Source organism: Mesocricetus auratus, unplaced genomic scaffold, assembly GCF_017639785.1.
Source record: "Mesocricetus auratus isolate SY011 unplaced genomic scaffold, BCM_Maur_2.0 Super-Scaffold_100048, whole genome shotgun sequence".
Taxonomy (NCBI): Eukaryota; Metazoa; Chordata; class Mammalia; order Rodentia; family Cricetidae; genus Mesocricetus; species Mesocricetus auratus.
Window position 1 is genome coordinate 302,444 of NW_024429225.1, and position 23,936 is coordinate 326,379.

The 23,936-nt window shown below is 51.0% G+C and overlaps 1 protein-coding gene across 2 annotated transcripts in view; it reads left to right on the top strand.

Moving 5' to 3' along the window:
• Positions 1-23,936, top strand: part of Tep1 (telomerase associated protein 1) — a 53,939-nt gene that overhangs the window by 8,079 nt on the left and 21,924 nt on the right. For both annotated transcript variants that reach the window (XM_040735779.1, XM_040735780.1), the window contains 26 exons: positions 452-573; positions 744-901; positions 4,769-4,878; positions 5,820-5,910; positions 6,107-6,296; positions 8,685-8,853; positions 9,082-9,240; positions 10,622-10,699; positions 12,003-12,133; positions 12,582-12,641; positions 15,035-15,193; positions 16,159-16,335; positions 16,580-16,700; positions 17,534-17,658; positions 17,902-18,015; positions 18,104-18,221; positions 18,376-18,570; positions 18,677-18,852; positions 19,742-19,898; positions 20,020-20,199; positions 20,597-20,689; positions 22,065-22,197; positions 22,355-22,505; positions 22,724-22,857; positions 23,017-23,105; positions 23,357-23,471. In XM_040735779.1, coding sequence (XP_040591713.1) covers positions 452-573; positions 744-901; positions 4,769-4,878; positions 5,820-5,910; positions 6,107-6,296; positions 8,685-8,853; positions 9,082-9,240; positions 10,622-10,699; positions 12,003-12,133; positions 12,582-12,641; positions 15,035-15,193; positions 16,159-16,335; positions 16,580-16,700; positions 17,534-17,658; positions 17,902-18,015; positions 18,104-18,221; positions 18,376-18,570; positions 18,677-18,852; positions 19,742-19,898; positions 20,020-20,199; positions 20,597-20,689; positions 22,065-22,197; positions 22,355-22,505; positions 22,724-22,857; positions 23,017-23,105; positions 23,357-23,471 — 3,505 coding nt within the window. The remainder of the gene's footprint in view (positions 1-451; positions 574-743; positions 902-4,768; positions 4,879-5,819; positions 5,911-6,106; positions 6,297-8,684; positions 8,854-9,081; positions 9,241-10,621; positions 10,700-12,002; positions 12,134-12,581; positions 12,642-15,034; positions 15,194-16,158; positions 16,336-16,579; positions 16,701-17,533; positions 17,659-17,901; positions 18,016-18,103; positions 18,222-18,375; positions 18,571-18,676; positions 18,853-19,741; positions 19,899-20,019; positions 20,200-20,596; positions 20,690-22,064; positions 22,198-22,354; positions 22,506-22,723; positions 22,858-23,016; positions 23,106-23,356; positions 23,472-23,936) is intronic.

Consider the following 23,936-nt stretch of genomic DNA (forward strand, 5'->3'; position numbering starts at 1 on the left):
CTTATTCTTTTTTAAAGATTTATTTGTTTATTATGAATACAACATCCTGCATCAGAAGAGGGCACCAGATCTCATTACAGATGGTTGTGAGCTACCATGTGATTGCTGGGAATTGAACTCATGACCTATGGAAGAGCAGTCAGTGCTCTTAACCTCTGAGCCATCTCTCCAGCCCTCTTTCCTATTCTTTCTCTGAGAGAATAAGGATGTTCTTTGTTCTCATTACCTGCCTTTTTTTTCATGTCAGTCCTACAGGGTTTTCCCTTGCTTGTTTCTATCCTTTGTCCAAATGGGTTTTAGAGAATGAAATCATCTCAAGTGGTATGCAATCTTTTTTTTTTTTTTTTTTGCTTTGCTTCCTGATGTGGTGTGGCAGGCTTATGCTTTTATTTCTGATACCCCATGATCATGGCTGAAACAGACCTTGTGGTGCTTGGGGCTGTTTCCACAGTTTGAAGCAGCTTACAATGCAGTGCCGGAGAAAAGCCTGCCAAGGTTCACTCTGAAGAAGTTGGTGGAGAAGCTGCATATCCATGAGCCTGCCCAGCATGTCCAGGCCCTGCTGGGCTACAGGTGAGACCCTGTTTCAAGCGCATGATTACCCCAGTTCATTCACGGCTCTGATTGTGGCGGCTCTCAATCCCAGCAGTATGAGTGTAGGCAGACAATGTTGTGAGCCAAACTTGGGCTCGTTTCTATTGATGTTAGCTTAGAAATGATAGGTACCGTCTTCCCTCTCCTAGGTACCCATCTACTCTAGAGCTCTTTTCTCGGAGTCACCTCCCTGGGCCGTGGGATTCTAGCAGAGCTGGGCAGCGGATGAAACTCCAAAGGCCGGAGACCTGGGAGAGGGAGCTGAGCTTGCGTGGGAACAAAGCTTGTGTCTGGGAGGAGCTCATAGGTAGGTGACCTTGACCACTATGTTCCTTTCGGGTCTTCCCGGTTCATGCTTCTGAATTGTGGATACCACGCTGAAGGTTTCCACAAAACGATGCAGTTATTTCGCAACGTGGTTTACATAAACCAAAGTTTGACTGGTATTTTGAGGTCTTCTACTGATGTGGACAGTCGAACTTGTCTTACATAGTGTTTATATCTCAGGTTGATCATTATTCCAAATATGCTTACGTGTGATATACAAGTCTTCAGGAACACGGGACAAAAAAGTGGCATCTCTTCCTTGTTTGCACCTGTATCAACATATCTGTAATTTATCTCAAGAGAGGTAGGATTAGATCATGAGATGATAGAACTTCTATAGAAATTCATGTAGGACCTGGACATTCTAATCATTTCCCAACACCGATAAAGGGGAAAAATTCATATTGGGGAATAACGAATTACCTCCAGTCTTTTCTGTCTCCCTTTGTTATCTGTTTTTAACTATGAAAGGCTCTTTCATGCTCTCTCTCTCTTTTTTTTAAGATAGACTTATTTTATTGTGTGTGTGTGCAGGTGAGTGCAGGTGCCCTCAGAGACCGGAGATGGGCATTGAATGCCTAGAGCTGAGTTACAGGCCCACTGTAGGTGTTAGGACCTTTCCTGCAAGAGCTGTCCTCACTGTTGACTGTCTTCAGCCCATTTTGAGGTGCTGAGAGATGGCTTAGTGGTTATGAACATTTTTTGTTCTTCAAGAGGCCCTGGGTTGGATTCCCAGCACCCACATGGTGGTTCATAACCATCTGTAACTCCAGTTCTAGAGGATTTCATACTCTCTTCTGGCCTTCACAGGAATAGGCATGCATGTGATTCATGGACATGCATACAGGCGAAACACCCGTACACATGAATGAATGAGTGAATGAAGAGTAATCTAAAAAAGTAAAGTTCCATTCTCTTTTAAGCCCCTTTCCTTCTGCTTCATCTTTTGTCTTTGTCTTTGGAAATTCAAGGGTATTTTTCTCTTTGTTGAAATGTATGCAACTTCAGACCTTGATGGAATATTGTAGACTTCCAATTTTGGAACTCAAGAAGCTCTAATGTCCTTTGCTGACTGCTGTATTTTAGACTCAGGGCAGCCTGAGTTTCTTGGCTACTTATTATTCTCTCTGTAGGTGCCACTGGTGATATGTGTATCAGAATTACCTGGGAATTAAATGCCACACCCATTTGACTGCCTTTTTGCCAATTCACAAGTTAAGATACAGCGATGAAGGGGCTTAGATGTGGGAAGGTGGGGTGATGCACATTTATAATTTCAGAGCTTTGGACACTGAGGCAGAAGGTGACTATTTTGAGAACAGCCTGGAGATCCTATCTCAAGCAAACAGAGAAAACAACTAACAAAGAAGGATGTGGCATAGGGCTGAGTCTGTATGCGTGTCTTTACTTCCTCCTTTTAGCCGAGAATCACTAACCCTGAAACTTTAAATTGTGACATTTACCTTGTTTGAGACTAATGCCTAATATAGACCAAATCCCCTATGGTTAGTTTTTTTTTCAAATTTTAATCTGATTTATTTATATTATATGTGTAGATGTCTTAGTCACTAAGACTAACCCTATTGCTGTTCTATTGCTGTGAAGAGACACCATGGTCAAGGCAACTCTTATAAAATAAAGCATTTAATTGGGGACTTGTTTAAGTTTCAGGGTTAGTCCATTATCATCTTGGAGGGAAGCATGGTGGCATGAATGGCTGGAGCAGTAGCTGAGAGGTATATCCTGATCTGCAGGAAGAAGGAGGGGGAGACAGAGAGATGAGAGATGAGAGATGAGAGAGAGAGAGAGAGAGAGAGAGAGAGAGAGAGAGAGAGAGAATCTGGCATCGACTTTTGAAAACCAAAGCCCATCCCCAATGACACACTTCCTCCAACAAGGCCACACCTCCTAATCCTTCTAATCCTTTCAACAGCTTTCATATGTATGAGTCTATGAGGGCTGTTCTTATCCAAGCCACCACAATGGGGGCTTTGCTTGCATGTATGTCTGTGAACCACGTTTGCATTTGCAGCCTGAAAATGCCAGAAGAGGGCATTGGATCTCCTTGGATTGCAGTGACAGAAGGTTGTGAGCCATCATGTAGGTGTTAGGAATTGAACCCAGGTCTTCTGGAAGAGCAGCCAGTGCCCTTAACTGCCGAGGCATCTCCCTAGCCCTACTTTTTTATTTTGAGGTAGTGTTTCTGTATATTGCCCAGACCGTCCTATTTTTTCTCCTGCTGAGATTGTAGGCATGAACCTAGTCCTAAAGACATTTATTTTCATTTTCTTCTTCTCCATGTCCCTCCCTTTCTGATAACGCCTACCTGTGTAATACAGGCTAGTCTCAAACTGGCAATCCTTCTGCTCCAGGCTCCACAGTACTGTGAGTATGCCTCCATGTGTGGTCACCTAGAACATCGATGAAGCTGTAATCCCACTTACTTAGATCTACAGTCAAATAACTGCTTGCTTTTTAATTTCTTTATCTTGAGAATATGTTTTATTTTTTCCTCCCTCCAACTCTTCCCATGTACTGACTGACACCTTGCTGTCTCTCAGATTCATTGCCCTTACTTCTTTGCTATACATAACATGAATAATAAAAACTCAGAGACTGATATTGGGGTTCAAGCTTCAAGCTGAAGATCAGAGAAGCGAAGCAGCTGGCTGCTAGCTCTTACCTCTACCTCAGGCTGATTGGGCTGTTCAATGGGCATGGCTGGAGAATAAATCTTTCCAACCAACCTCCGACTGAAAATCCTGTCTCCACCAAGCCTCAGAATGCAACCCCAGACTGCTGCCTCTTCCTTTAATTCCTATCAAATCCTGGGATTAAAGGCGTGTGATCCCAAGTGCTGAGATCACCTTTGTGTGAGCTGTTTCTCTTCAGGACTGGATCAATTTCGTGTAGCTCACTGTGGCCTTGAACTAACAGAGATTAGTCTGCTTGTCTCTTGAGTCCTGGGATTAAAGGTGTGTGCCACCACTGCCTGGCTCTGTGGCTTGTAGCTGGCTTTGCATTTTGATCCTAAGTGGCTTTATTAGATCGTGAACAATATATCACCACAGTTATAGTCCTAAACATATAAATACAACATGCTCAGTCTGTATAAAGTTAACCTGTGTGTACATGATTTCCTCTGTAGAGGACCTGAGTTCAGTTCCAAGCACTCACATCAGGCAGCTCACAACCTCCTGAAACTCTAGCTCCAGGGGACACTACATCCTCTTCTAACCTCTGTGGGCACAGCACTTGTGAGCAAGTGGTGTTGCTCCCACACAGACAAACACAAATGCATGGATATAAATGATTTTAAAAAGACAAGAAAAAAAAAAAACCAGGTAGTTGTGGTGCACACCTTTAATTCCAGAACTCAGGAGGCAGAGGCAGGTGGATCTCTTGAATTTGAGGCCAGCCTGATCTGCAGAGTAAGTTCCAGGACAGCCAGGGCTACACAGAGATACCAGAAAAAGAAGAAAACAGAAGAAAAGTTGCCTTTACTTATTTGCTTATGGGGAATGCTATCTGGAAGGTGAGAGTACAGCTTGCAGTAGTCAGTTCTTGCCTTCCATCAGGTTGGTGGAAAAAAGAGGAATAAATTTTGCCAGTTGAACCATAACTAAAGCCAACTGATAGTGACATACGTTGTTACTGAGACAGTTATCCCTTAAACAGTTACATAAATTTTACTGCCCGCTTCAGGCAACTCTGTTTCAGACTCCTGGATCTTTAAAACGTTTTGAGTAGAGCATTTTGAGTTTCTGTGTGACTCTGTGTTTCCTGCTGTGGGCTGCAACTTTGTGTCTGCCGCTCACTGGTTTTATCTTGTCCGCTTTGTCTGAAGACAATGGGAAACTCCCCTTCATGGCCATGCTCCGGAACCTGTGTAACCTGCTGCGGACTGGGATCAGTGCCCGCCACCATGAACTCATTCTGCAGAAACTCCAGCATGAGGTGAGTGGGATCAGTGGGGAGTGTGCGGCTTAGCGGATCCACGCTGGTCGGGAGCGGCTGCGCCTCTAGTGGCTGAGAATGGTCATGGCTACCAGCTGGTTTCTGTGTGGGATAACAATAGGCGTGGAAACCCAGATATGCTGGGAAGGACAGGTCTTCCAGAGATTACAAACAGAGAGTAACAACTTCCCCGTTTACTTTGTAAACTCAGAAGCACACAGAAAGATCCCCATCTATGGGTTAACTCACTTCAGGGGCAGTGTAGTATAAAAAAATGGGGCTCTGGGCCTGGAGAGATGGCTTGAGAGGGTTATGAATCCCGGCTGCTCTTCCAGAGGACCTGGATTTGATTCCCAGCACCAACATGGCTGCTCACAACCATCTGTAACTACATTTCCAGGCGATCTGGTGCCCTCTTATGGCCTGTGTGGGTACCAGGCATACATGTGGTGCAGATGCATACCTGTACACCCATACACATAAAATATTTTTTAATTAAAAAAATAGAAAGAGGGCTGGAGAGATGGCTCAGAGGTTAAGAGCACTGGCTGTTCTTCCAAAGGTCCTGAATTCAATTCCCAGCAACCATATGGCGGCTTACAACTATCTGTAACAAGATCTGGCGCCCTCTTCTGGCCTGCAGACATATATACATAATATACTATATACATAATAAATAAATAAATCTTTAAAAAAAGACCCTGACTCAAAGTAACAAAACAAAACAAAAAAACTCACTTAAAAAATAGAAAGAAAGAAATGGGGCTCTTTGTATTCTCTTTTCATGCCTGTCTCTCCTTCTGTTCCTTCTTGAGATCTGTTTTTCTCTCTTTACCTTCCTACAAGCCTCGTGGCGTCACAGCTCCATTGTCCTGGTCCTGTCAGCCCCACGGTCCTCATCCTCCCTGGACCTCTGCTCATAATTCTTCCTTGTTTTCCAGAAATCTGTGGTTAACAGTCGGCAGTTTCCGTTCAGATTCCTGAACGCTCACGACTCTATTGATAAACTTGAGGCTCAGCTCCGAAATAAAGGTATCTGTTCTCTTCTGACTCCCGTTTGCCTCTCGGGTGTAAGTGAGGCGACACTCAGATGCTTTCGGCCTCTTGCTTTGCCGACTTAGAGTGTGTCGTAACCAGTGGCAGACCGCTGCCAGCCCTGGGGGTAGGGGCTTAGAATACTACGGTAGTGGAAGCCGTCTGACCTGGGCGTTTTCCTGTTGCCACACAGCGTTGCCCTTTCCTTCCAATACAACGCTGATGAGGCAGATAATGATCAGAAGCTCAAAAACTATCAAGAGGCCTGCCAACCCGAGGCACCTATGTGCCAGCCTGACGCGTCGGCAGCTCCGGGCGGCCATGACCATTCCTGTGATGTACGAGAAACTCAAGCGGGAGAAGCTGAGGCTGCACAAGGCCAGGTATGGGCCCACTGTCTGGGACAAAGGAACTCAAGGACAGAGCTGAGGAGCCATCCGGGAACGGGCATCCACTGTCCTCCAGGGAGGGGCACGGGCATCCACTGTCCTCCAGGGAGGGGCACGGGCATCCACTGTCCTCCAGGGAGGGACATGGGCATCCATTATCCTCCAGGGAGGGGAACGGGCATCCACTGTCCTCCAGGGAGGGGCACGGGCATCCACTGTCCTCCAGGGAGGGGAACGGGCATCCACTGTCCTCCAGGGAGGGGCACGGGCATCCACTGTCCTCCAGGGAGGGGCACGGGCATCCACTGTCCTCCAGGGAGGGGCACGGGCATCCACTGTCCTCCAGGGAGGGGCACGGGCATCCACTGTCCTCCAGGGAGGGGAACGGGCATCCACTGTCCTCCAGGGAGGGGCTTGTGAAGTCATCCAGTGCCGACACCTTCTGGGCTCCCGCCACTTTCACACCAAAACCCAGCCTTTGGCACTCACGCTGAACTTTGTTCTGTGAAGACGATGAAACCCAAACTTCTCTAGCCTCCGCTTTGTAGCTTGAGATGATTTCACTGGTTCCGATGGGGGCTGTGAATGTTTGGTTCCCATGGGGGCTGTGAATGTGTGTCGCGTCTCTTCTTGCTGCCTGCTGAGTTGTAAGCGGTGTGAGCCACCTGGTGCGGATTGTAGGGAGTCTGAGGCTTGGGCTCCTCCGGTTCTCTGCAAGAACAGTACACACTCTTAATCACTGAGCCATCCCTCTAGCCTGAGACGGAGTCTGTTGCTGTAGCCTAGCCTGGCCTTGAACTTGCTATGTAGCCCAGCTGGTCTCAAACGTGAGATCCTCCTGCCCCAGACTCCTTGGTACTGAGATTACGGTTGTGTGCTAGCCTGCTCAGTCTAAGTTCCTTAGTGTAGTTGATGGCTTGTTCATTGATTTTTTTTTTTTTTTTTTGCCTTAGCCACATTGTGTTTATTGGCAGTTGGAGACTGAGTTTTCTGTCGTTCTGTTGTATTCACTAGGCTGGAAATCTAGAAAGTGATTCCCTCATCTGCTATATCCATTGGGAGGTGGAGGCCCAAGGATCAGCAGTATGAAGGCGACCTGGTCTATGTGAGACCTTACCCCCAAAATAAACCCCCTCGGCTAGAGCGATGGATGGCTCAGTGGTTAAGAATGCTGGATGCAAATCCCGCCCCTCAGATCTCAGGGAACCCCACGGAAAAGGAAGCAGAAAGAGTGTAAGAGCCAGAGAGGATGGAGGGCACCAAGGGGTGTTCTAAGTCAGCGTGATTACGCTCATATGAGCTCGCAGCGACTAAGGCAGCACACACCAGGCCTGCCCGGGTCTGCACCCCGTCCTGACTGTACATTAGGGCTTGCAGGGTTAGTGTTTCCCTGGGAAACCTGAATGTGTGAACAAGTGGGTCTCTGATTCTTGGGCCTTTTCCGTCTGTTGGTTTGGCTTGTCCAACTTTGAGGGGATAGTTCTTGTTTTATCTTATATTTTATTTTATTATTGCATCCTAGAAGCCTGTTCTTTAATAGACAGAAAGGGAGTGGATGTGGATGGGAAGGGACCTGGACAGAGTGGAGGGAGGGAAACCAGAATCAGGATGTATTATGTGAGGAAATAACCTATTTTAATAAAAGGAAAACCACGAAACAAACAGCAACAAAATCAAACCTACAAGTAAAAGTGTTAAAGAAAAGAACACTGGATGCTCTTCAGAAAATCTGGGTTTGAAGTTGGGCAGCGGTGGTGTTCGCCTTTAATCCCAGCGCTTGGGAGGCAGAGGCAGGGGGATCTCTATGAGTTCGAGGCGAGCCTGGTCTACAAAGATAGTCCCTAGACAGCCAGGGCTGTTAAATGGAGAAACCCTGTCTTGAAAAACCAAAAAATAAACGAAGGAAGGAAGGAAAGAAAAGAAAAGAAGAAAAGAAAGAAAGAAAAATCTGGGTTGGAGTCCCACCGTGTGGTAGCTCACTGCTGTCTTTAATTCCATTCTCAGGGGATCCAATACCATCTTCTGGCCTCTGTAGGCCTTGCACATAGGTGGTGCACAGACACACATGCAGTCAAAACACTCGTCACATAAAATAGTAAAATGGTTTTGAAAAATGTAATATCCCCTGATAGGCTTGTAACAGTTAACCCATGCCCCTCGAGGCAATTACAGATGAGCATGGCAGGCGATTGCGGCACCCGCTGGGAGTCCCCACGGAGAGCTTCTGTGGCAGCATGGGAAGTGGGCTGTGGGAGGGCGGGGGTGCTTGGGGAGGGAGAGAGAGGATCGGAGTGGCACATTTCTGTCTTTCCATCTGCTTCAGAGTTGCAGACAGACGGACAAGCTTCTGAGCCCCTGTGTCTGTGTCTTTTCTCGCTGTAGACAGTGGAATTGTGATGTCAAGTTGCTGGAGAAGTATCGCCAGGCCCTGGAAACCGCCGTTAACCTCTCTGTAAAGCACAACCTTGCCCCACTGCCGGGCCGGACCCTCTTGGTCTATCTCAAGGATGCAGGCGCCGACAGGATCTGTCCCAAGAGTCACTCACAAGGGGTAAAGAAGTAAAAACGAAACAAAACCCATCTTCCGTGGGGCTGCCAGGACGCAGGGTCTGCTGTATCCCAGTATGGGCGTGGGCATGGGCGGGGTTGCTGAATGTGACCCCTCCTGAGAGACCCGCAGTCCTTCCCCCGCCCCCCCAAACCAGGAGATTGGCCTCTAGAGCCGAGTAGGCCAGTGTGGGTTCTGAAGTGTGACTCGCAATGATGCTGTGTTCTGCAGCCTCCCCTGAACTATGTGCTCCTGTTGATTGGAATGATGATGGCCCGGGCAGAGCAGGTGACTGTCTTGTTGTGTGGAAGTGGAGCTGTGAAGATACCAGTGCTTGAGACAGACGAAGGTATCCTGAAGACGGCCATCAAACTTCAGGCTCAAGCCCAGGTCAGAAACGTACCCCACCACCCCGAAATATGTAAAGGACACAGCCCTGAGAGCACCTGAGAGAGTAAAGGCATGAATGGCCAGGTGTGGCAGGGCACACCTTCAATCCAGCACGCGGGAAGCAGGAAGCAGGGGCAGCGAGAATGCAAGTGTGAGGTCAGCCTGAGCCACAGAGCGGTTTTTCCTTTTCTTTAAGAAGCATATATGCTGGCCGTGACGGCACTCGCCTTTAACCCCAGCACTTTAGAAGCAGGGGCACGCAGGTCTCTCTGAGTTCAATGCCAGCCCGACCTACATAGTGAGTTCCAGACTAGTTAGGACTGCATAGAGAGATCCTGTCTCAGGAAAGAAAAAAGAAAAAAGAAACGCAGATATACATAACTCTGAGGATTTCTCAAACAAATTGACACTACTTTTTAAATTTTATTTATTTATTGTGTATACAGTCTTCTGCCTGCATGCCAGCAGAGGGCACCAGATCTCATCCAAGGTGGCTGTGAGCCACCATGTGGTTGCCGGGAATTGAACTCAGGACCTCTGGAAGAGCAGTCGGTGTTATTAACTGCTGAGCCATCTCTCCAGCCCTGCTTTTTTTTTATTAATCATAATAGTCTTCCATTTCCATAATAAAATGCAAGCTGACTTTACAAAGCAAAGATGTTTATCCTGCTCGCAGTTCTCCAGGCTTGAGGGGATGGCACTGGTATTTTGTTTGTTTGTTTGTTTTTGTTTTACGAGACAGGGTTTTTCTGTATTGTTTTGGAGGCTGTCAGTCCAGCCCGGCCTCGAACTCACAGAGATCCGCCTGCCTCTGCCTCCTGAGTGCTGGGATTAAAGGCATGCGCCACCACCGCCTGGCCTGGCACTGGTATTGACTGACTCTCGAGAGGAGCTCATGGCAGGTGGCGTGTGGAAAATTCATGAGGAAGGAAAGAATTGCATCCCGAAAGAAGCTAGAGGGTGATTTACGGCTCAGCTTCGGGTTTTTACAACGTAGTGTTTGTAGGAACTCAGATACCCCAGAGTCTTCCAAGAGTGATCCCTAAGAGCTGAGGACGCCCCACTAAGCCTCACTTGTCAACACCGAGGTCCAGCTGAGCCCCCCTCTCTACATCACAGTGGGATCAGATTTCAGATGACCTGTAGGGGATCCACGGAAACTGCCTCCAGGCACAACCTTCTTTTTTTTTTCATTTATTCATTATGTATATAGTGCTCTGGCCTGCCTGCATGCCAGAAGAAGGCACCAGATGTCATTATAGTTTGTGAACTACCATGTGGATGCTGGGAATTGAACCCAGGAACAGCAGGCAGTGCTCTTAACCTCTGGGCCATCTCTCCAACGCCAGGCACAACCTTGAAACCTGTTTCTTTCCATCAGGAGTTGGAGGAAAATGATGAATGGCCCCTGGATACGTTTGGGAAGTACCTGCTGTCTTTGGCTGTCCAAAGGACCCCTGTGAGTCCTCCCCGGTTCCTATGGAACTCTCCCTTCCGGTATTTCCTCCGCAGCCTGGCTCCTCATATTTGTTGTGTCCTGTAGAGGAGGCTGGCCTTCCTCGCCTCACTCTCCTGCCTCCGCCTCCCGAGTGCTGGGCTCACAGATGTGGGATGTGATTCTAGTTGCTTCTCATTTCCTGACCCTTCAACCTTTCATACTGGGCAGTGTTCTCTCCGGCGTACTGCTCAGGGTTTCCCTCAGACAGGGTTGTACTGGTAACCTTCAGCGATAGATGGAAACTGAGAGTGTCGTTTAATAACGCTTGCTAGTCCCCGTAGTGTAAACTGTTCGACCACCCTCCAGCTACCTGCATCGCGTCACTAAATTCAGACCTGTGCAGAAATGCTCAGCAGGCTGTCGTTGGGTCGTTTTTTCCCACAGTACTGAGTTAATAGGGAAATGTGGTAAGATAATCAGAAGGCCATGCACCTTGAGAAGGTCTTAAGTATAATAGTCATAATGTAGTGTTGAGAGTTGAAGTCTGGGTGAGTGCATCCCCATGAACTGTACCCATAAGCCCTTTATTTATCAGCCTGAATGTTTAAAATGGCCATATTGGCTGAGCACGTAGAGAAGGAGCTTAGCTTAGCATGCTCAAGGCCCACACCAATAAATAGCCAAACTTAAGAACTGGCTCGCAGTGTGCATGGTGGCGCACACCTTTACTCCCAGCAGAGGTAGGAGGCGGGAGGATCTCTGTGAGCTCAAGGCCAGCCTGGTCTACATAGTGAGCTCCAAGACAGCCAGGGCTACATGGGAAAACCATCTCAAAAAACAACCCAAACCCAAACCAAACCAAACTGGCTCACAGAATGAGCATGAAGGAACTGCATAACACCCTGTCCCTCCTTTTTTAAATTTAATGTTTTTAATTAATTAATTTATTTATGTATTGTATATACAGCCGTCTGCCAGCAGAGGGCACCAGATCTCACTCAAGGTGGTTGTGAGCCACCATGTGGTTGCTGGGAATTGAACTCAGGACCTCTGGAAGAACAGTCAGTGCTCTTAACCGCTGAGCCATCTCTCCAGCCCTCTGCCCCCCTTTTTATCTTCTTCCCATGCCTGCTGTCCTCGCTTCTTTGATGCTGCCCTAAGTTGGGGTGTAGTGGTGTCCCCCCAAGCATTCCTAGGAGCTGCCGCTTCCTCTCCCCTTCAGAGTTCTGACCCTCCAGTCTTCAGATGTCTTGATGGCCCTGAGCTCACCCATGTCTATTCGAGCCTTGTACCCTGTTCTCAGCCTCCTCTCCTCATCTTACAGCTCGACAGGGTCGTCCTGTTCGGCGCAGTGATGGACACTGAGATGCTGAACGTAGCCAAACAGATTATCTGGCAGCACGTGAATCCCAAGTGTCTCTTCGTCGGCGTCCTCCTACGGAGAACACAGTACTTGTAAGGGTGCTCGCTGGTCACGCGTGTCCGGCGTCTGAAGGCCCCGACCCATATTTCCTGTTGTGCCTACCAAAGTCTCACCTATGTGATACTTCCCGTCTCTTGCCTTCTTAATTTATTAATCCTGCCGAACTTAAGTTTCTGGCACCTCCTTTAAGGCCGTTTTATCCCTTTGTGCTATTGGAAACTGGACCCAGGGCTTTGCTCCTTTGAGGCTGTACTCTGGCCACTCAGGGTGACATGGCCACAGGTCACAAGCCTATTATACAGAGATGGAGTGTGTATCTTAAGGTACTGGGAAATAGAGTCTGGGTATGTAGCCTGGGCTGGCTTTGAACTTGCTGTCTTCCCCACCTCTGGGGCAGGTGCCGGGACTGCAGGTGTAAGCCCCCACACCTGGCTCCAGGCATCTGTTTTGGTGTTTAGTGACTGCTTCTTCTTTTGCCAGACCTGCAAACTTGAATCCCAATGATGTGACGCTCTCAGGCTGTACCGATGGGATACTCAAGTGAGTAGACTGGGCGTTAGCGGGATGGACCTGGCGTTACAATGCCCTTTAGACAGTCTCCACTGCCTGTCAGCTCACTTACTTACTTTTTCCAAGATGGCTTCTTTTCCTCCCCAGGTGTCTAGACTTAACAGCAGCACAGTGTGATGGGGGCTCCAGCCTTCACCGTCTTAATGCTCGATCACCCTCAGCAGCCTGTATCTCCTGGCTGGAGGTGGTGCTCCCGCTCTGTCCTATTCATCCAGGCTTAGCCTGTATCTTCCGCTCCGTCCTATTCATCCAGGCTTGCGGAATACTTAGTAAGAAGGAGGAAACATGGGCTGGAGGACTGGGTCATCTTCTGCTTTGCAGAGGGCATGGGTTTGGTTCCCAGTACCCATGCCAGGTGGCTCGAGACTTCCTGTAACTCCAGGTCCAGAGGGATCCAATGGCCGCCTGCAGCTCCAGGAGATTTGGTGCCTCTGGTCTCTACAGATATTACATTTTATGCTTACACATCCATAGACACACACACACTGACACATAATTTTTTTCTTAAAAAATGAGATTGTTCACTGAATTATTATTTGCAATTTATTTTATATTTGAGTTTTTATCACTCATAACCTTATTTATTTCTTTATATTTTTAGCATTTGAAATTATAATTGTTTCATCTTCCCCTTCTCTTTCCTTTCTCCAACTCCTCCCACGTCCCACTTTTCTTGCTTCCTCTCAAATTTGTAGTTTCCTTCTCTTTGTTGTTGTTATGCGCGCGCACACACACACACACACACACACACACACACACAGAGAGAGGCACGCAAGAATATATGAGAACAGCTTGCTCAGTTTGCTTGGTGTTACTTGCATGTGCATGATTTCAGGTCTGATCACGGGTCTTGGATAACAAAGTTGGAGGGCTCGTCCCCGGGGAAGGCTGTGTCTCCTGCTCTCAGCATCCCTTAACTGCCTATGGTTTTTTTGTTTAGGGTCATCTGCCTCTTCCATGTTAGTAGGCCTGTGGCTGTTGCACTTGCTCAGGTCTTGTATAGGAAGCCACACAGGCATAACTGAAATGTTTAAAAGATATTTTTTAAAAAGACAGGGAGCTGGGCGTTGGTGGCGCACGCCTTTAATCCCAGCACTCGGGAGGCAGAGGCAGGCGGATCTCTGTGAGTTCGAGGCCAGCCTGGTCTACCGAGCGAGTTCCAGGACAGCCTCCAAAACAATATAGAGAAACCCTGTCTTGAAAAAAACAAAACAAAACAAAAAAAAGACAGGGAACCTTTGTTCCCGCCATTTGGGAAGCAGTAGCAGGCAGAGCTCTTAAGTTCTGGGATAGCCAAGGCTGCATACTGAGACCCTGACTCAAAACAAATATGAATAAATAAATAAATAAGAAAGGGAAGGAAAAGAGGTATAAGAAATGGCACTCCTTGGTTTTATCTTATGTGTATGAGGGTTTTGCCTGCGTATGTGTATGTCTGTGACTAAGGTCAGAGAGGTTGTCAAATTCCCTGGAACTGGAGTTACGAACACACGGGTTCATCCATGCGGACCTGTGGGTGGTGGGAGCCAAACGCATGTCCCCTGGAAGAGCTCCAGGTGCTCTCTAACCTTTGTGGTTTCTCCCCTGCTTTATGTTTTCTTTGGATGTCACCCATGCTCTTCAACTCACGGTGGGAACCCTCAAGCAACTGGGAGCTGTTTGGAGTTAGTGCAGAGCTGATCACCCACGATAGGGAAAGTCTTAACCTGTAACCTTGGCTCAGCCAGGTTCTCTCTCTCTCTCTCTCTCTCTCTCTCTCTCTCTCTCTCTCTCTCTCTCTCTCTCTCTCTCTCTCTCCTTCCTTCCTTCCTTCCTTCCTTCCTTCCTTCCTTCCTTCTTTCTTTCTTTCTTTCTTTCTTTCTTTCTTTCTTTCTTTCTTTCTTTCTTTCTTTCTCTTCAGGGTTTCTTTGGAGCCTGTCCTGGACTGGAACTCTTGTAGACCAGGCTGGCCTCGAACTCACAGAGATCTCTGCCTCCCGAGTGCTGGGATAAAAGGCATGGGCCAGTTTTCTAATAGGGATCTTATACTATGCACAATGAGTGGGAGGGGCGGGGGCCGGTGTCTTCCTTCTGCTTTGGTGTTCTGTAGCCTCATTTATTTTCAAGAGTGCTTTCTCAGCTTATGGTTATCTTTTTGGTTTGGCTAGTCTCGAGATGAGGGCCTCATCTCCCAGGCTGACCTCAACCTGTGATCCTCTGGCTGAGGCTGAAGACTGTGGACCTGGGTTAACAGGCCTGCAGTTTTTCTGTCTTCCTCAGGGGCCCCACTGAACTGGGCGGGCATGTCTTTGTTCCCTGTTTCTCTTGGGGCACCTTCCTGGTTCTGAACTCTAATATTCTGTTCCCATGGTGCTTTTTGTTAGGTTCATAGCAGAGCATGGATCTTCCCGTCTTCTGGATCACGTGGACCAACTAGATAAAGTATTCAAGATTCCCCCACCCCCCGGGAAGACACAGGCCCTGTCTCTCAGGCCCCTGGAAGAGGACAACCTGGGCCCCTTGGGTCCTATTTCCCAGCGTGGGTTAGTTGAGATTCTGTGTCTTGGTGAACTGGGCTGGTTGCCATCAATCAGAACCTGGAGAAATCCTGTGACTGCCACTCTGTCTGCTAAGGTGGCATTTGTTGTATTTACTAAGACAGTTTTCTCCTCCCCAGACAGGGGCTTTCTGGAAACTGTCAGATTGTGACAGTTTGTGTCCTTGCTTTACTAGAGAAAAACAAAAACAAAAACAAACCAGTGTTTGAATGCAGAGAAGGCAGGGGACTCCCTGTAGAGATAGCCAGGGCTTAGGTAACAGGTTTAGAGCACAGGTTCTGGCTTTTCACACAGGCTTTGCCAAGTGATAGCTTAGATTGGTTGTTTAACTTCTTAAAGATATAGTTAAGGATGAGGTTAAAGTTTGCCTCGAACTTTAATCCCAGTACTCAGGAAGCAGAGAGCAGGTGGATCTCTGTGAGTTCGAGGCCAGACTGGTCTACAAGAGCGAGTTCCAGGACAGCCTCCAAAGCCACAGAGAAACCCTGTCTCGAAAAACCAAAAAAAAAAAAAAAAAAAAAAAAAAAAAGTTTGCCTCAGAGTATTGCACTGATCAAATAATAACTTTGTAATAATGGTTTTCTGGGGCTGGAGAGGTGGCTCAGAGGTTAAGAGCACTGACTGCTCTTCCAGAGGTCTTGAGTTCAATTCCCAGCAACCACATGGTGGCTCACGACCATCTACAATTCAATCTGGTGTATATGTAAGAAATAAATAAATATTTAAAAAAAAATAATGGTTTTCTGAAGAAAGAGGCGCATAAGAGAAATGGCAAGTAGAACTCAAATTTCAGGTTTTTGCAGTTGGTCCCAGAGCTAGGTTATTCTCCGGAGGCCTGTAAGACACCCTTCTGCTGCCTGTTGTAGGGGTTTATGTCACGTGCAGAAGGGTGATTGCACCTATGACTGACCTAGAGGTGGGGGCTGAGCCCAACCCTCCCTCGCCCCCAGGTGGCGCAACGTCCGGCTTTTCATTTCATCCACTTTTCGAGACATGCATGGGGAGCGAGACTTGCTGATAAGATCCGTGCTGCCAGCCCTGCAGGCCCGGGTGTCCCCCCACCGCATCTGCCTCCATGCCGTTGACCTGCGCTGGGGTGTCACCGAGGAGGAGACGCGGAGGAACAGGTACACAGGGACACAGGGAAGAGGGGCCGGGTCAGGCAGGGGAGGATGCAACCCAAGTAATCACGGTGGGACTTCAAGAACACATGAGGGGCAGGGCATGGCTTTGCCGTTTGGACGGCAGTGGGAGCATCTTCCCCTCCCTTTGCCTGGTATGAGTCAGGGCCCTGCCTCCTCTGTATTTTTGCCTGGATCGCTTGAAACTGCCCCCAGTGACCCCTTCCTGTCCCCGTTGTCATGCCCACAGACAACTGGAAGTTTGCCTCGGGGAGGTGGAGAACTCGCAGCTGCTTGTGGGGATTCTGGGCTCCCGCTATGGCTACATCCCCCCCAGCTATGACCTGCCTGACCATCCTCACTTCCACTGGGTAAGACAGAGAGCTTGCAGGGGCTGGAGAAGGAAACAGGAGTGGGGAAAAGCCAGCCTGACCGGGGGAACGATGCACTAACGAACGGGTCCTTGAGTCTTGAAGTAAAACAGTACAAGACCATGGCCTAGACGAAGCGGTCCCTATGGGAAGGAGCTTCGGTCTGCTAAGCTTTGGCACCAGACAGGCCTGGTTCAGCCCTCCCTTTGGACGTTTGTAGGTTGTGTGGCTTTTTGGACACGGGGTGGTCTAAATTAGCCTCAGTTCCAACACATATTAAATAAAAACAGCATCTGTGTTTCAAGGTTACCACTCGGTAGAATTTTACATAGCTGGGTGCAGTTATGCGTGCCTGAGGTTGGGTAGGCAGGTCAGGGGTTCCAGGCCATCGTTATCCCGGAATGGTATGAAAACGGTCAGAAGCAGAGCATGGTGGCGCACGCCTTTAATTCCAGCACTGGGGAATCAGAGGCAGAGGAGCTCTGAGAGTGTGAGTTTGAGCCAGACTGTTTACATAGCAAGTTCCACACCTGCCAGAGCCATATAGTGAGACCTCCCCCATGCCCGCCACGCCCCCCACACCCCCAACCAAGATCTGGGAATGTAGCTTAGTGGCAGAGTACTTACTTGCCTGCCATATGTAAGGTTCTGAATTCAGTCTCCAACCGTGTCAAGCATTTGGTAATCATCAGCTGTAACTACGTTCTACTGCCTGTGTCTCCGGGAAGGACACACGCTTACTGAGATAAGGGTGATCTCGGGCTTTTGAAGATTTCCAGGGATGGATTGACCCTTGGGACTGACCCTGCCCGTGCCTTGGCTTCTCCATGCAGGCCCAGCAGTACCCTTCAGGGCGTTCTGTGACGGAGATGGAGGTGATGCAGTTCCTGAACCGTAGCCGACGCTTGCAGCCCTCCACTGAAGCTCTTATCTACTTCCGGGACCCTGGGTTCCTCAGGTACCTTCTGTTGCTGCCGAGCCAGATTCTCCTTCACAGAAAGCCAGACAGGTTCAGTCCTCAGCCCCCAGCGTTCAGTGCTGAAAGAGAAACAGGCCTCAGAGAGCGTGTCTCTGCCACCCCAAGTCAGATCTCAAGCTGAGGGCCGAGTTCCCGGGGAGCCAGAGGAGCCTTGTCCCCTGGCTGGGTCAGGAGGCTGGGCACTGAGTCGGGCCCCGCCCCTGGCCTGTCTTTGGTGGTCAGCTCTGTGCCAGATGCCTGGAAACCTGACTTCATTTCCGAGTCGGAGGAGGCTGCACGTCGGGTCTCAGAACTGAAGAGCTACCTACACAAACAGAAAGAGGTCACCTGTCGCAGGTGAGCCTCGGGAGGCGGTGGCACCTATCCAGGTGAGGTGTGGCGGGGCCAGCCAGCCCTGCTCTGACTGCGTTTGCTTTGCCTACAGATACTCCTGTGAGTGGGGAGGAGTTGCAGCCGGCCGGCCCTTTACTGGGGGCTTGGAGGAGTTTGGGCAGTTGGTTCTCCAGGATGTGTGGAGCATGATCCGGAAGCTTTACCTGCAGGTCAGCAGGGGTGCTGATGACGGGAGAGAGCGAGCTTGGTAGTCTTGGGTGGAAAGCGGGTTGGTGGTGGTGGTGGTGGTGGTGGTGGTGGTGGGAGTCTAGGCCAGGAGGTCCTAAGGAACATGAAAGCATAACCAGCACCCGTGACCCTCAGCCTGGGGCCCAGTCGGAGCAGCCAGAGGCCTCCTTGGATGACGATTTGATCCAGGCCAGCTTTCAGGAACTGAAGAACCCACCGAGTCCTGCGCGGCCACGCCTCCTTCAGGATACAGTGCAACAGCTCATGCTGCCCCGTGGGAGGCTGAGCCTGGTGACTGGGCAGGCCGGACAGGGAAAGACTGCCTTCCTGGTACGCGGCTCAGGCAGGAGGAAGGGCCGCGGGGCCGCGGAGGTGGCGCGGGACACCACCGTGCGCGCACTAAACTGTAAAGATGGTTTTGCTGTGCCCCACACAGGCCTCCCTGGTGTCGGCTCTGCAGACCCCCGACCAGCGCAGCGTCCCCGCCTCGGTGTTCTTCCACTTCTCAGCAGCTCGTCCTGACCAGTGTCTCGCCCTCACCCTTCTCAGACGCCTCTGTACCTATCTGCAGCGAAAACTGCAAGAGCAGAGTGCCCTCCCCAGCACTTACAGGTGCGTGCCCCGAGAGTAGCCGGCTCCGTTGGCCTCTCTGCTCCCCGACTCTGACCCTGGCCTCTCTCTCTGCTCCCCGCCTCTGACCCTGGCCTCTCTCTCTGCTCCCCGCCTCTGACCCTGGCCTCTCTGCCTGCCCGCCTCTGACCCTGGCCTCTCTCTCTGCTCCCCGCCTCTGACCCTGGCCTCTCTCTCTGCTCCCCGCCTCTGACCCTGGCCTCTCTCTCTGCTCCCCGCCTCTGACCCTGGCCTCTCTCTCTGCTCCCCGCCTCTGACCCTGGCCTCTCTCTCTGCTCCCCGCCTCTGACCCTGGCCTCTCTCTCTGCTCCCCGCCTCTGACCCTGGCCTCTCTCTCTGCTCCCCGCCTCTGACCCTGGCCTCTCTCTCTGCTCCCCGCCTCTGACCCTGGCCTCTCTCTCTGCTCCCCGCCTCTGACCCTGGCCTCTCTCTCTGCTCCCCGCCTCTGACCCTGGCCTCTCTCTCTGCTCCCCGCCTCTGACCCTGGCCTCTCTCTCTGCTCCCCGCCTCTGACCCTGGCCTCTCTCTCTGCTCCCCGCCTCTGACCCTGGCCTCTCTCTCTGCTCCCTGCCTCTGACCCTGGCCTCTCTCTCTGCTCCCCGCCTCTGACCCTGGCCTCTCTCTCTGCTCCCCGCCTCTGACCCTGGCCTCTCTCTCTGCCTCCCGGCCTCTGACCCTGGCCTCTCTGCTTCCCAGCTCCTGACCCTGGCCTCTCTGCTTCCCAGCTCCTGACCCTGGCCTCTCTGCTTCCCTGCCTCTGACCCTGGCCTCTCTGCCTCTCTGCCTCTGACCCTGGCCTCTCTGCTCCCCTGCCTCTGACCCTGGCCTCTCTGCTTCCCCACCTCTGACCCTGGCCTCTTCACACACACAGAGGCCTGGTGTGGGAACTGCAGCAGAGGCTGCTCCTCAAATCTGCTCAGTCACTGGAACCCGGCCAGACCTTGGTCCTTGTTGTCGACGGGGCGGATAAGTTGGTGGGCCAGAATGGACAGCTGACTTCAGACTGGGTCCCCAGGTCTCTTCCCCGGGTGAGTATGGGGCCCGACTGAGAAAGGAGGAAGGTTGGAGGGTGCCCTGTAGGGAGAGGGACCTCGTTAATGCTGTTCTTCCCCCCCCCCACCTCTCTGTTCCTGTGTGCAAACATCACAGCGGGTGCACCTGGTGCTGAGCGTGTCTACCGACTCGGGCCTGGGAGAGACCCTTCAGCAGAGCCAGGCGGTTTCCGTGGTGTCCTTGGCGCCTTTGGTCCCGTCTTCGAGGGCTCAGCTTGTGAGAGAAGAACTAGCGCTGTACGGGAAACGGCTGGAGGAGTCGCCCTTTAACAACCAGGTTGGACCCAGACCGGAACTCGTGGGGATGTGGGGCGAATCGGGGACCCCCGGGGGTACAGCTGCTGAGGCTGCTAGCTGCCTCCTTAGGGCCGCTCTGTAGATTTCTCCAGACCCCTCTGCCCCGGGATAACTCGTACGACCACTCAGGCGTTGCCGTGGTGAACGGTGTACCTGGGGAGGGGGAGTAGAATTATGAGGGGCATCAGCCTGGACCGGGGAAGTTTTCCTGACAGGATCTGGCTGGAAAGTAGGAGGGGAGTGTATTTTGAGGTGGTGTGATGTGCCCGTCCCCTAATCCGACTCTCAGAGGAGGAGGCTCTTGGCGGTAAGCTTGGTGTAGAAAGCTACAGCGGGCTCTCCCTCGCCCCTGTGCTGAGCCCCCCAAATCTCCCCAGATGCGACTGCTGCTGGTAAAGCAGGGCTCAGGTCTGCCTCTGTACCTGCACCTGGTCACTGACTACCTGAGGCTCTTCACGCTCTACGAGCAGGTTGGTTTGTTCCTTACCCACAAAGTGCTAACACATTTCCCATCGCTGTTAGCCTCCTTGGGCCCCGTGCCTGTCTGTCTTCGTTACTTTTCTGCTGTTAACCATAAAATAACCCTGACACAAGCAGCTTAGGAGGGGTTTATCTGTCTCACGGTTCTAGAATATGGTCTGTTGTCTCGGGGTTGCTGTAGTGGTAGGAGCTTGGGGTAGCTGATCGCGCCTGCAGTCGCGCAGCCAAGAGCCGCTGTAAATGCTTGTTCTCGGCCCTCTTTTGCTTTCCAACACAGCGTAGTTTATCAGCCAAGGGAATGGCGCCACCCACAGTAGGTACACAGCAGGTAGGTCTTTTCACCGCAAGTTCTCAGGGCACGGTCAGAACGAAACCCGATTCTTGGCCAAACTATCACACAAATAGGCCCCGTCCAGGTTCCCGATAAAGTCCTTGTTGCTTTTTGAAGCTTCTTGCTTTTATTTTCTTACTCTCGTTTTCTTTCTCTGTGATGAGGCCCTGACAAAGGCTGCTTAAGGGTGTCAGGATTTCTTCGGCTCACACACAGTTCATGGGTATAGTGCATCATGGTGGGGAGGCCAAGAGGAGCCTGCGCCAGGAAGCAGAGAGGGGTGAGGCCGTGCTGGCGCTTAGCATAGTGCATCTTATGTGTGAGTGTCTGACCTGTGTGTGTGTGTGCTTGGTGCCCCAAGAGGTCAGAAGAGGGCATCAGACCCTGGAGCTGGAGTTGCAGACGGTTGTGAACATCACGTGGGCCTGGGAACTAAACCTCAAGTCTTCTCCTAGAGCAACAAACGCTCTTTTTTGGGGGGGGGGGTTTCTCTGTATTGTTTGGGAGGCTGTCGGTCCAGCCCGGCCTCGAACTCACAGAGATCCGCCTGCCTCTGCCTCCCGAGTGCTGGGATTAAAGGCGAGCGCCACCACCGCCTGGTTGCAACAAGCGCTCTTAACTGCTGAGCCGTCTTTCCGCCCCTCTGGCTTCTTTTCTAGTCCAAGAACCACCCAGGGGTTGGCTCCGCCCCTCCCCCCCCCTTGAGTAGCTCTTCCCACCACCTTGGTTAATGTAGCCAAGGCAACTCCCCGCAGGTGTGCCTGGAGCGCCATCCGCCAGGTGCTTCTAGACCAGCGTCAAGTTGAAGATCAGCGTCAAGTTGAAGATCAGCGCTGAGCATCAACTCTCACCGTCGGCTGTCTCTGGCCTCCCTATCTTTGCGTGACCCCTGCGTTTCTCTCAACTGGTTTTCTTTACCTTTTCCTTCCTTCCCGCTGTAGTCCACGCCACTCCGTACCCCCCTGTCCCACCCGGCACCTCTCTGCCTCCCCCGCCCCCTGCTGACGGGGGCCCGGCTCTTCTTCTTCTCCCAGGTGTCTGAGAGGCTTCGAACCCTGCCCGGCACCCTCCCACTGATGATGCAGCACCTCCTGAGCACCTTGGAGCAAGAGCATGGCCACGAAGTCCTTCCTCGAGCTCTGGCTGCCCTTGGGGTCACGCGGAGTGGTCAGCGATCCCCCCGGGAAGGGTGGGAGGCTGGGGGCGCAGCTATTGGGGGACCTTAGTTCAGGTGGGATCTTAGCCAGGGGTGCCGGGAGGGGCCACGTGTCATGGAGACGGAGTCCCTGTGCGGCTTGGGTTGTCTGAGAGTTTACGGTTTCAGGTCTGACCGCGGACCAGCTGCACGAAGTGCTGAGCACGTGGCTGAGTTTGCCCAAGGAGATTAAGAGCTGGGAAGAAGCAATGGATGCCGGGCACAGTAGAAACCTTTACCCATCGGGTCCATTTGCCTACCTGGTCCAGAGTCTGCGAAGGTAATGCTGCCCCGGCTGAGCTTCCGCCAGCCCCACCGCTTCTCCAGTCAGCCGGTGACTCTTTGGGATAGCCCCGAGGCTTGCCTCCCTGGTCCTGAGTGCCGCTGGTCCAGTTACCATTCTGCGGTGGGAATGCTCGCACACGGCCGTGCTCGCTTGTTCACCGGCTGGCTCTATTTCTCCCTCCTTACTCTTCTCCCCTCTTCTCTCGAGGACAGCTTACTACAGGAGGGCCCTGTGGAGCGCCCCGGTGCCCGTCTGTGCCTCTCTGACGGGCCTCTGAGGACGGCAGTTAAACGTCGCTATGGGAAAATGCTGGGGCTAGAAAAGACCGCACATCTCCTCATTGCAGGTGATGGCAGCCTGTGTCAGCATGGGCGGGGGGCGGGGGTATAAGGCTTGGACCTGGAGGGCAAGACCGTACACCCTGGCCGCTGGGTGGGTAACTGCTGCAGCCTAAGACCCTGGAGATGCTGCGAGGATAACCCCTTCTCAATGTCTGTTCTTGCAGCTCACTTCTGGAGGATCTGTGATCCCGATGCCTCGGGCACCTTCCGAAGTTGCCCTCCTGAGGCTCTGAAAGATTTGCCTTACCACCTGGTTAGTCCCCATACCTCATAGATTCCCTAGTCCGTGGGCTAAGGCTTAGGCTCCCCTGTCCTTACCCACCAATCCCACCAGTGAAATTAGCCTCCTTACAGACTCCTCTACCTTCTTGGTGTTTTCCTGCTTCCCCGGATTTGTCTCAGGTCCTGGGTGTAAGTCCCGAACGCGTAGGCGCACCCTAGGATGAGCCCATAGCTCCTCACCAGCTCCTTCATATCCTAACGAATCCAATGTGCTCCCCCTAGCTCCAGAGTGGGAACCTTGATCTCCTTGCAGACCTCCTCACCAATCTCCACGTGGTAGCTGCGTATCTGGAAGTGGGTCTAATCTCTGACCTCTTGGAGGCCCATGTGCTCTATGGTGAGATAAGTCACTGGGTTTTTCTTTTGAGCTATGGGATGCCCTGCTCAAGGGGAAGTGCAAAATAAACATAGCCAAATTTCCATTCCAACTTGAAAATGGCACGGGTATAAGCAAATGATTCTTTTTTTTTCCTTTGTTGTTGTTTTTGCAAATGATTCCTTTTGCTTAAACCTCCTAGGTAGAGTTTCTAAGTTTATACTGAAGTAAATTATGTAGGAAGTTTGTTAAAATTGTAGATTCTAAGGTCACAAGATTCCACTTCCCTAGGTCTGCAGGGAGACCCAAAGCTTCATATTTTGAATATGTGTTTCTGATATAAAGTTCAGAGGGTCACACTTTGAGACTTAGAATTTTAAATACACCGTATAATTTTCCTTGGTTAACGGAGTTACTGAGGTTAATGGAGTCTAGGCTGGCTTCCTAATGATAATGTCTTCTCTCTAGCCTCCACTCCATTGGGGG